Source organism: Diabrotica undecimpunctata, chromosome 3 (assembly GCF_040954645.1).
Source record: "Diabrotica undecimpunctata isolate CICGRU chromosome 3, icDiaUnde3, whole genome shotgun sequence".
In the NCBI taxonomy this organism is placed as follows: Eukaryota; Metazoa; Arthropoda; class Insecta; order Coleoptera; family Chrysomelidae; genus Diabrotica; species Diabrotica undecimpunctata.
In genome coordinates, this window is record NC_092805.1 from 141516703 (window position 1) to 141530062 (window position 13360).

The 13360-nt window shown below is 33.4% G+C and overlaps 1 protein-coding gene across 10 annotated transcripts in view; it reads right to left on the reverse strand.

Moving 5' to 3' along the window:
- lilli (AF4/FMR2 family member lilliputian) overlaps positions 1–13360 on the reverse strand; it is an 829533-nt gene that overhangs the window by 222925 nt on the left and 593248 nt on the right. For all 10 annotated transcript variants that reach the window (XM_072527035.1, XM_072527032.1, XM_072527036.1 and 7 more), the window contains one exon: positions 6775–7087. In XM_072527035.1, coding sequence (XP_072383136.1) covers positions 6775–7087 — 313 coding nt within the window. The remainder of the gene's footprint in view (positions 1–6774; positions 7088–13360) is intronic.

Consider the following 13360-nt stretch of genomic DNA (forward strand, 5'->3'; position numbering starts at 1 on the left):
GCTAAACTGATAAAACTCACAACAACTATTGAAGCAATTGGAATTAGAGTCACAGACACAATTTCTTTTTCAATTTGCAATATTTACATTCCCCCCAATAAAGAACCCGATTCAAAAGAAATTTCAAACTTATTAAATCAACTACCTGCTCCAAGGATAATAATTGGAGATTTCAATGCACATAATCCGTTATGGGGTTCAGCAAAACTAACATCTCTAGGTCGAAAAATAGAAAAAATAATAGAAGAAGTCAACCTAAATATTCTTAACGACGGACAACATACGCGCTTTGACACAAGAACAGGTGAAGGCTCTTGTATAGATCTCTGTATTTGCGAACCATCAATTACACATACTCTTACGTGGGATGTGTTACCAGATCTATATGATAGTGATCACTACCCTATCATAATAAGCAATGAACTACAATCAACTACCCCGCAACAACTAAAATGGAATTTAAAAGGCGCAAATTGGACAGAATTTCAAAATTACGTTGAAAACAACCTGCAAAACCTAAATGACAATGTAGATATAGACAAAACAATATACTCTCTGACAAACGTAATCACAGAATCAGCAAAAAAGTACGTTGGAATAATTAAGTACGATCACAAACATCAGTCGGTACCTTGGTGGAATCATGACTGCAAAGAAGCATTAAAACAATCGAAGCAAGCTTTTAATAAATTCAAACGACAAAAAACTCAAGAAAATTCTATAGAATTCAAAAAATTAAGGGCAGTCGCTAGGTATACCATTAAAAAAGCCAAACGTGACTCTTGGAGAGAATATGTCACCACAATACATAGTTCAACTCCTATAACAGCTATATGGAAAAAAGTCAACAAAATGTCTTGTTCCAAACCCCATAAATCAATAAACTTTTTAACTCAAAATAACACTATTTATAAAAGCCCAGAAGAAATATCCAATATACTAGCATCTACTTATGAATATAACTCAAGTAACTTAAATTATACTTCCAATTTCTTAAAAATCAAAATAAAAGAAGAAAAAAATCCTATAGAATATTACGATCAAAACAATAACGATCTCAATATACAAATAACAAAGGAAGAATTAGAAAATGTATTTCAGAATTGTAAGAACACTTGTCCTGGACCCGACAATATACCGTTTATATTTCTTAAAAATTTAGGCTCTCAATCTAAAGAACACCTACTCAAAATCTACAATATAATCTTATCCAGAAACGTATTTCCTAAATCATGGAAAAATTCAATCATAATACCTATTCAAAAACCAACTAAACCAAAATCAGATCCACAAACATATCGACCGATATCACTCACATGTAGCATAGGTAAAATATTAGAAAAGATAATAAACAATAGGCTTATGTGGTATTTAGAAGCAAACAAATTAATTATTCCAGAACAATGTGGTTTCCGAAAACATCGCTCAACTTTAGACAATCTCGTTGACTTAGAATCAGAAATCCACGAAGCATTTGCAATAAAACAGCATTGTGTTGGAATATTTTTTGATATAAGCAAAGCATATGATACAGTTTGGAAATATTCAATCATTAAAACACTCAGCAGCTGGTTAATAAGGGGTAACATATTAAAATACATTTCAAATTTTCTTGAAAACAGACAATTTCAAGTTCGAGTTGACGGAACATATTCTCAAACAAAAATTCAACAAAATGGTATACCACAAGGATCAAATTTAAGCACAACTTTATTCTTAGTAGCAATAAATTCGATATTAACACAAATTGAAAACCCCGTCAAAGCTAGATTATACGCTGACGACCTAGTTATTTTCTGTAGAGGAAAAAACATAGCAACGATTCACAATCACATTCAAAAAGCGTTAACACACATTGAGAAATGGTCAGCTACAAGTGGACTTCAGTTTAACACTACAAAAACGAAAGCAATATGTTTCTCAAAGAGAAATCAAATCCAAACAAAAGAATTATATCTACACGAACAAAAACTAGATTATGTAGAAGAAATCCGATTTTTGGGTATGACGTTTGATAAAAAATTAACTTGGAAGACACATATTCAACAGCTGAAAAAATCCTGTCTACCTGGTATAAATTTACTACGATCCCTTGCCTTTAAAAACTGGGGTGCCGATTATTCAAGTTTAATACTTATTTACAAATCCATAATTCGATCAAAACTTGACTATGGAGCCATCGTCTACAACTCCTCCAAAAAAACACATTTGAAGTCACTAGATATTATCCAAAATAGATGTCTACGTATTTCTTTAGGTGCTCACTACACAAGTCCCATTCAAAGTCTTTATTGGGAAAGTGGAGAACTTCCTCTTTCTTTCAGAAGACAATATCTAAGCCTAACATATGCAGCGGCAGTGTCATCAAACCGAAATAATCCAGTACTGCATAACGTTTTTGCTGATCGATTTACAAATAAATTCCAACAAACACATCAAATTGATCATCCTTTTTACTTTCGTATAAAATCATACTTATCCAAATTAAATTTTCAATTTCCAAAAACCTATGATACCTCTTCAATCCACAACCCAGCACCATGGACAATATCTATTCCTGATATCGACATCAGTCTAACAAGCCTAAGAAAATCAGAGATATCATCAACCGTCATTAAACAAAAGTTTTATACACTATTAAACAGATATGGCAATACCTACAACGTATACACCGATGCGTCAAAAAATGAAGACAGAGTTGGAGCAGCAATTTATTCGGAAGACTCCTCAGTTAGTTTCAAATTGCCATCAATTACAACCATCTTTTCGGCTGAATTATTTGCAATCCTAAAAGCACTATTGTTAATACAAAACAAAAACAAAGAAAGATATATAATAATCACAGATTCTTTAAGTTCATTATCCTCACTGACTCAATTGTACTGTGACAACCCCCTTCTACTTCTAATTAAAAAAGAACTTAAAAACATTGCAAATAAGAACATCCAAGTTCACTTTTTATGGGTGCCTTCTCATATAGGAATTGAAGGTAACGAAGTTGTAGATAAACTAGCTAAGAACGCACCAACTAACCCGATGTCCGAAGAAAGTAATATATTGGTACAAAACGATTTAAAACCATACCTTAAACAAAAAATAATTCAAAAATGGCAAGAATCTTGGAACAACACTCCATCAAGGCTATACGAAGTCAACAAACATTCACATCTTTGGAAACCAAAAATAAAAGACAGGAGAGAGCAAGTGATACTTACCCGTCTCCGTATCGGCCATACACGACTTACTCATGACTATTTATTACAGCGCAAAAATAAACCAGTGTGTGAAGTGTGCAACAGTGCTCTAACGGTTAAACATTTTTTAATACAGTGTCCCAAATATAATAGTGAACGACTAAAATATAACATACCCAACTCCCTAAGAGATGCCCTAGAAGAAAATACAGACACCCGAAAAATATTTTCCTATCTTAAAGACTGCCAACTCCTTCAAAAGATCTAAAATGAACATTGTAACATACAAAGATATTATTATTATTATTATTGTAAACTAATGTATATTTTACTTATTGTATCTATATTGTATTAATCTAAATACGCTAATGACCCTGCGTGGTTGATGCGTTAATATAATAAAAAAAAAAAAAAACACCTTTTAGAACAAGACAACTTTGGAAAACATTCCCCTGCAGACGAAGTTTATAAATAATGAGTTTACTTTCAACAATCCTGGTAAAATAAACAAGTTCCCCTGTTTTTGTGTTTATCGACACGATATGAATAAATATAAATACATAGTTACAGAAACGAATAGAAATATGGACCAGTTTTTTTAAGCTTTTGTAGGAATTTCTTTCGGATATTCGAGGTAATTTATCATGCAGCCTATTTCTTTTAATTTCTGGAAGCTTTTTGTTTTTGTCTTGGTTTTATGTAATTTTAGAACGTGGACGTATCCCTACATTTTCAAGGCAAGTAATGTATTTTTATATGCACTTTTCTGTGGAACGTATCGACCGCAAAAAACGAGACCTTACTGTACTTTTATTTTAAACTATTTTTAAATTATTTTAATTTTATGTTTGTATAACGATAATCTGTTGGGGCTCTTGCCTCCAACAATGTTTTAACCGTCAATCTTGGATTTTACCGACTTCTCACTGAATGCTTTATAACATAAACAATGCTAAAACAACTCACAGTGTTTTCAGACACACTTATAGATCCGCAGGACAAATCGTGACATCGTGTTGTTTGTTGCGGAGGTTTCGTTTTTTTACAAACGGTCTGAGTTGTCGTGTTGTTCCTAAAAACAGATACGACAACTTGACACACAGCATAAACTTGAAACTTTTAACTAACATGCAAAAACAGATGCTTTCGTGTTAGTTCAAAAGGTCACGAGTATGAAAATTTATTTATTTCGATACGATCATCCAGAGCGGAAATCTATTAGTAGTAGCAAGAAGGAAAAAGTCGATAGACATAAAAATAGTCGCTTTATAATTTAGCCATTTTGCGGTTGGAATGATAATTTTTTAAAATGTCAAAGGAACATATTATTTCGCATCTTTATTTAAATCTAGTTGTAATCTTATGAAAATGACGTATCAGTTGGTATTAATAAAGTTTGTAGTGTTTTAAAAGCCAAATTTCTGTGAAATGACTTCAAAATATTGTTCACATATTTGACAAATAAGGAAAAGTAATAAACTGGCCAAAAATTCTAATCCATGGTAAAGAAAAAATACGAATTATCATACATATCGGCAAATCAGATCGGTGATTACCACGAAGGTATGAATGGTGTTTTTGAGGAGTACTTCGAACAAATTATAGAGCAAGTTTCAAAAGATTCCGTAATTGTTTTGGAGAATGGTCCGTACCATTTAGGAAATTCTAAAAATTTTCCTATAACTATTTGAAAAAAAGCACAAATAATTCAGTGGCTTTCGGAGAAAGCAATACCGTATGAAAACGATATGGTTAAAGAAGTTGGCAATCCATCGGATTGGGATGAATGAATAAATCAACAAACATGGAAGAATGTAAGAAGAGAAGCTAATGCTCAAAATTGGGTGAATGAAGTTGATATAGAACTATCTCTCAATACCAAATAAACTATGTATTCCAGAAAAGATAAAGAAAACTTAATTAACCGCTCTTCGCGAAATTCAGCCAAACAAACTTGAAATATGCCACATTTTGTCTCCTATCATCATCGTTGAGTTGCAGCCCTCAGGGAACATGGACCTTTAGGAGGTTTCTGCGCCATACTGTTTTATTCTGATATGGGATGTTCTTTCTAGATCAAGGTGTCATTTGGCCTTGTGGACCTTTTCACAGAACAACCTGAAAGACCTTGGTATAGGCGTATAATTTACACCTATATTTGGTAGTTTTCGGTTAGATTTTAGCGCCTGGCGTTGAAAGTCTTTTGGGGTCGACGCCTTGCTGCAATAGGTACTTAAACTTAGTACCTCGCAGCGCCACTACGGTCATTCTGAGCTTTGTTAAGCTCTGTCATTGTAAATATCAAGCTGTTTCATTGAACGACGCGAAGTTAAACCCTCATAATGGAATTTTATATTAGTTTTCAATAATCATTGTATTTTTAAGGTCACACATCAGTTTCTTTAATGTGGAAGAGTGTTTTCCATACATACTATAAATTGTCATGTATTCTATAGATTCTAGCAGATGATCAAGTATAGTCCGAAAAGATCTTTTCGTGGCTATATTTTATATCTAATAATAATTACATATTATAAATATTTAAGCCTCGGATACACACAATGTGATCTGTGGCGGCGGACAGCGACATCTGACTGAGGCCGACGGGCGATCTACTTATATTACACAGTATTGCATTATCCTCAACCACAGAGCGCGATACAGAATTACAGATTGATCGCGCGATCAGTTTGGTAAAAATGAATCACTCATAGAAAAATTGCGAAAATTAGTGTTTGTTTGACACTTCCCACGAATGTTATCAAAATGTGGTAAAGAAAGACGAAGCAAGGAATAAACTAACTGAAAATTAAATGTATCGCTTTAATTTTGCACAAACAATTTATTTGTAAAAGTATAAAATATAATTATTTTTATACTATAATTATAAAAACATTATTATAGTGCATATAGGTACAGTATATGGCAACAAAAATAATAAAATAACTATGAAAACAAGCATGGTTTGTTCTCTAAAAATAGACCAGTCAACTGTATCGCTCACAAAGATATCGCGTTCTATGTGATGTCCCCATATTGCAGACCGTCGCGACGATGCGATCGCTGCCCGCCGCGACAAATCGTGTCATGTGTGCGTGAGCCTTTAGAACTATTATCCCAGTGTAGATTGAGCGGTGTGTAAATTTTCTTTTAGTTAACTCCCATGTTTCCTATATCACTACTCAAAAATACAGGACAAAAATCATCTACGCTTTCTGCACATATTAAATTTTGACGATATTATAACTCGTAATTTATTTATCGTCGGTTTCTAATGAAAGTAGACTGAATAACGTGTTACGATTTCCCATATCCTAGAATTTGCAGCGCACTAAACATGCATATATAAATCATACAGTTGAAAGAAAAAATCATCAACAGACTGAAAGAAAAAATACACGTCATAAACCAAAAAAGATTTTGAAATTGAGTTATATAAGGCCCAAATCTTATTGTAAGGTACACTAATATCAATAAAAGTTACAGGACGATGAACATAATGAATAAACCACACTGAATCGTTTATAAAATCCTAAGACCTATTAAAAAATAAAACAAAAAAAAAACTAAAAACGTTTACCTGATCCAATTGTGGCCTCACATGCCTATCTCCCATGCCGCTGTGCAGCCTCGAGGACGTCGAGGATGACACCGACATTGTAGGCGGTTGCCCCAAGGGTGGCCCCTTCGCCGGGAGTATCCCGTTGGTGCGATGACTCGTGGTACTACTGGTACTACCATGTTTTACTGGTTGGCCTGGGTAGCCGCCTCTTCCTCCGTACGGCGGCTTACCTTCGGCATTTTTCATGTAACCGCCCCGCTGATGGTTCGAATGGTGGGGTTGATGGTGAGGCTTTTTGAACTCCGGCCGCGAGTCAGGTGGTGGCTGAAGCCTATAACAAACATGTAGTACATTACTGAATGGCAGTTAGAATGAAAGTTTGTAAATCATATATTCTCTAAACGAAAAAAGTGTTGTTAAATTTGTTCAAATCGAAATTCAAAATGCTTAAGTTACAGCGATATAAATATAATTTGATGGCGTATAACCTTTGTGTGTCTACTGTTTAAATCGTTTTCTGGTTTCGGCACTATAATGGTGGATAAAGATTTCAATGAGGATTATGAATTGGAACAAAAAAGTCATTGAAAATGCACGAAAAGTGTCCGAAAACAAACACTCAAATGATCCAGGTTTTACATCGGTGTGTAATCTTAAATTCTTTTAATTGACAAATTTTAGTCAATACGCTTATTCGATTATTGTGAACATTTTTGCCCAAGGTTAGAAGAAGCTTTTTTTGGGGTTTTCTGAGCGTTGATTCCGAATCTAAATGAAAATTCTCAAGTTTTCGGCGATGAAGAGTTTTAAAGAATAATTTTTTTATGCACGGACGCGCGCTGATGTAAAAACAAAATTATATAACTGTCACAACGCAATGACAGGTCGTCTGTAGGTGATCAACTACTGAAAAATGGGTGAAAAAATATGTCGTAGGTTAAGTTCGATTCTGCTCATGTGTCTCCGCTAGCTTAAGGGTCCTTTGACACTTCTTTTTAAAGCGAAGCTTTTATTTGTTGTATTTATTTTTGTACATATAATTTAATTAAAATAATAATTAAGTTAACTATTAAATGATATTTATTTATATTTTATTATTAATTTAATATTTAGTCTGTTTTTGACGGGTCTGTCAGAAGTAAAAAACGTACGCTTGGCAACAATGGAGGCGAAAGATACAGCGTAACTTTGTTGATGGGTTAGCAGGTGACGTTGGGATTAAACATAATTATTTATTGAATTATTTTAATATAACGTATTTTGTTTAAAATATAAATAATAAAATTACTTTATTCAATTTAAAAAATATTATTTAAATTTAAAAAATATAGAAAACATAGTATGAATCTACGGTACCGCCTACTGTACCACTTTTTTTTTAATATTTACTAGATCGGGAAACCTTTTTTGAGTCCATTTTCATTGAAATCTAGTGACACTGTACTCTGGACATTTAATATTAAAGTTAATATCTTTGTTCGTATACACTAATATTCTTTTATAGTTTATGTCGAATAATAACTAATCCACTGCAAAACTTGTTTCAACGATGAAAGATGTAAATATATAGTTACACTAATTGCGTTTAGAAAGTGTTTTAATTAATTATTGTATATATCATTTTCTCCCTCTAATTTCACGTGTCTTTATAATATCATTAGATACTAATTAATACTAAAATTATTATATCCACTTCAACGAATAAGTTCAAATGAACGGTAAACATCGATCCCTGAAGGTTTAATTTAATTATGGTAATCAAAGATCGCAAAGTTGAAAATTTTTCACATTAAAAAAAGAGAAAATAAAATAGTAACCAGAGGTACTACAGCTGGTCTCAAAATATATCGTCTTGGTTTTCCCCTCGTTAAAGGATTAGTGTTATTATTGCCATTGTCATCAATGGAATAACCAAAATTATTGGTTCTTAGTGACAAAACATCAGAGGCGGACTCCAGGTAAAAATAATAATACAGCGATTTTATTTCAAGACCTCCATTTTATTGCTTAAATTGATCGTTATAGAAATCATATAATCGTAATACCAACATTAATAATAAATATTAGTCCATGTCTAATTCTGTTTCACTGTCAGAACCTTCATTTGGATTAATTACAATGGGTTTTATATTATAACTTTTCCAGCTTTCTACAGACATAGTATTTATAACAGTTTCAATAACTGTATGACAGTGGCACCCTGGGTAGGAGAACTAGTTTCCGCCCTCACCTTTACTTTAATTATTGAAACGAATTACTGAAATATTTTGGAGCAGCAATTGCAGAACAATTAACAACATTAATTAATAAAATTATATAAAACAATAAAATAACGGAAGAATGGAGAACGAGCAAACTAAGCATTTGACATAGTAACACTCAAAGATGTAATCCATCTTCTGTATAATAGAGAACTTCCCATAAATATAAAAACTATTGAAAACATCTAACAAAACAACAAAATGGAAGTCACAATAGATGGACAACTTACAGAACCTAAAGAAATAGGCAGCGGAATAACACAGAGGGGCTCATCGAGTTATGCTTATGCAATTCAGTTTAATCATGGATGAAATCATCAAAAGCGTTAACAAAGGAAGAGGTTACAGAATGGGAAACAAATAAATAAAAATACTCTGTTACCGAGACGAAGCAATATTGATAGCCCAAGATGAAGATAGTTTGCAAAGACTGGTCCACAGATTTAAAATAAGAGCAAAAGAATTTAATATGACAATCTCATCTCAGAAAACTAAAACAATAGTAAACAGCAAAGCACCAACCAGATGTAAAATAGAAATTGATGGCATCAGTATTGAACAAGTAATGGAAATAAAATACCTTGGAATTATACGGTCCAGCTATAGAGACCTGGAAAAAGAAGTGAGAGATCAAGTAAAAAAAACAAATAGACTGGCAGGGTGCCTTAATAGCACCATATAGCGAAACAGGCACATTAACACTGAGATGAAGTCAAGAATTTATAAAGCAAGTGTAAGACCAATAGTGAAAATATGTCTCAGAAACAAGACTCGACACAGCCACAACACAAAGACTACTGGAAACGGCAGAGATATGAGAGTACTGAGATGAATTACAGGAAATACGCTGGGAGATCTAAAGAGAAGTGAAGACATTAGAAGAAAATGTAACGTCTGGTGTATAAACAAATGGACACTAAATAAAAAAAGGAATACACATAAGCAGAATGGGGGAGACCCGTGTCGTCAAAATAGCAAGAGAATCGGCAGAGGGACCGAGGGATTACAAGGACCTCTTTTAATTTACTTGTTATCTCCTTCTGCAAACTATTCACTTCTTTTCGTTACCCCGGTATCCAAACTCACGAACCACACCCACCTATCTTGAGACAAACGACTGTTTCCTTTCGATGACCAAAATATAACTATCTCCTCCGGTCTCCTGATCGGCTCACAAATTCCCATTTAAAAACGACCGTCCAATCAAAAGCTCAAATTGTGTTTACCATGATTTTGGAAAAGCCTAATTTCGGTTTCAGAGAAAAACTAAATAGCTTACTTTAAAATTGGTTTTGTCAATACACAATTTATACATATTTCAAAAGATTAGAATATGGTCATTTAATACTCGACTATACAAACAATGAAAAGATTAACTAAGACAGGTAAAATGTCTTCTAATTCTAAACAAAGGTTTTTTTGATAATTTTGTTTGAATCGGAAAAAGGTCGTTTGCCAAACAAATTTCTATTCTTATCTACACTAAATCTTATCTTAAATTACTATATACATTTTTGTTTATAATGATATCTTAAAATTTTATTCCGATGGATATTTTTATTTATTTTTCTTTGGTTGGGAAAGAAAAAGTATGACAATATATATATATATATATATATATATATATATATATATATATATATATATATATATATATATATATATGAATAGGTGTACCTACATACATTCTTAGTATTGATATTTTGTGTAATAAGTGACGCTAAAGATAACCTGTTTTAGTATTATCGTAAACGGTAGTATTCGCTACATTCCGAAGGAAAATAGCTAAGTCGCGAATGAAGCAACTCCGATCGCATTTTGTTTTCAGTGACGCCTTCTCAGTCTATAATTAAAACACCGTTGATCGAAATAGACACATAAAACAAAAAGACAAAAAATAGCGAGCGGAGACTGTCTCTACGACGTCGAACGTCGACGCCTAGCCGTATAGCGCTTCTTTTCTTCATTATAAATTGATAGAATCTGGGTTAGACGACAACGATCATTCGGTATTAGCGAAGTAAATATTTACCTCACTTGCTACCTGTTTTCAAAGACGGAGCTAAAGGAAACATAGTTGGGGAGTGGCAAGGATTTTACTAGATGGTTTTAATAGAAATGTTTTAGTTATTCATACTAACGTTGCAAACTGGAGCGCATTATTATCAAATCAAACATGTTTATAAACACATAAATAATAAATATAAATAAAGCAACCTCCACGTTCATCACCTTCCGTCATCGTTTTTAATTTAAATTATTTCTTTTTTTTTATAAACAAATTCGCATCAACCTAAAGGATATTAGCGAGAAGCAAACTATTAAATATTAGATATTTACAAAATTAATAGCCTTTAAGTAATTTAGTATATTTGTGAAGTAACAATATGCACCAAGTGCTTACTCTAGGTTTGTTGGGATACCGTAATTGCTTCTTTCTACGGAGAAAACTGGACAGTCTATAACAATTTCTAACCTCGATAGCTTGACGTTAAGCAGCCACTGTACTATTCGCGAAGTTGATCGTAGTGCAATGAGTACGAGTGTGTAGACAGGTACTTCATGCGACTTCGCTTCGCCTCGTTCTACTTCCGTTCTGTGTCAGTTTTTCGCGTCGAAGTCAAAGAGTCCGAAGTTCAAATATGAAGTGTCACACTACATTACTCGACTTCACGAGTATTTAGAGAGTGAAGAGAGTCACTTCGCCTCGGATTCTTTTGTAATTAAAAACTATGTGTAGAACTGGTATGAGCTAATCTAAGACGGGTATGATTAGACTCTTTCTTTTGACAATTGAAATGCAGATAAGACAGCGAAAGTGGAGGTAACTTGGCTACATTTGTAGGAAACCAGATGCTGTTATTGAAAAGAACATTTTGAGTTGGAATCCTCAAGTCTTTCATTAATTCACGATTTTTCCTTCGAAGTATACTCCCAAGTCAAGTCAATCAAAGTCAAGTCAAGTCAAAGCATATTTCATGAAGCATTGGTAAGGCCTGGCTGGCATTCAATCCAAATAAATCAAGTTAATCTTGTCTTTGAGTGACCATCAAAGCATATTTCACAAATCATTAGTAAGACCTGGCTGTCAGTCAATTCAATATTGTCCCTCAGTGACACTCAAAGCAAATTTCACGGGGCCTTTGTAAGACCTGGCTGGCAGTCAAATCCAAATAAGTCAAGTCAATCTTGTCTCTCAAAGCATGTTTCGTTAAAATCTGCTTAGTGTTGTTTTTAGTTTTTTAATAGACTCCATGGTAAGGGACATCTAATCCATAGGTACTCACTCTTTGGTAATATTATAGGTACTGGTCGCATAAATATCCTGATTTGCATTTCTTAGCTTTATGATACGGCCTAAGCATACATAGTGCTCGACGTATGGAATTTAAATTTGAATTTAATAATTGATTTTATTAATTTTTCCCTTAATTTTTAGCCCTCTCCCACTAGGAAAGTACCAACACCTAGCTTAATTATTTGTCGATCTGAGTGATTAGTAGAAGTACTGCTAAATTGCCGAATCGACCAAAAGAGTTCTCGATTGTTTTTTAACTTATTTTATTTAATATACATAATCAGGAAAATTATTTTGTCATTACTATGATTCTAATTAACTACCACCGAACTCGACGTGTTAACATTTCTTGTGTGTTGGTGTAATATACTTTTTGGCTCATTTAATTTGTTTCAATTTATTACTGTGTCTTTTGGTGAAGGTCAAATCTGCATATGAGAACCTCTGAGCTCAGATCAGACGTTGATTCTGATACATAATGCATAATTAAATCCTGATATTAGTTATTAGAAGGCTCTGACATTTTCATATGTTGTCTGCTTCATTATGTTCGGCATCTTGCTTCTTCTTTTATTAGTGCCTAATTAATGGCAATTGATAATCATTGTGACAAAGTCTCTTAATTAAAAAATATCTGCCATTTACAGGGTCCACATCGTTCCTTCCAGTGTAAATGATGCAAATACCATTTGGAAGGCTTGATTGCTCTAAATGGGACCACAATCTTCCTTCTTCTTCTTCTTTAGATGCAAATCCACTAATGGATAGCGATCACATTTTCCATTAATTCTCTATTTCTTGCAATATGTATCAGAGATTGTATGTCGTTAATCCCTGTCCATTGCCTTATGTTTCGGAGCCAGGACATTTTCTTGCGTCCCATTCCTCTCTTGCCTTCAATTTTACCCTCGATTATAAGTTGGAGGAACTGGTATTTTTCATTTCGCATGATGTGACCTAGATACGCCGTTTTCCTTTTCTTGATGGTAATGATGATAATCTGTTTATATCCCTCGTTTTGAGTGTCCAGCCCTCTACGCCATAT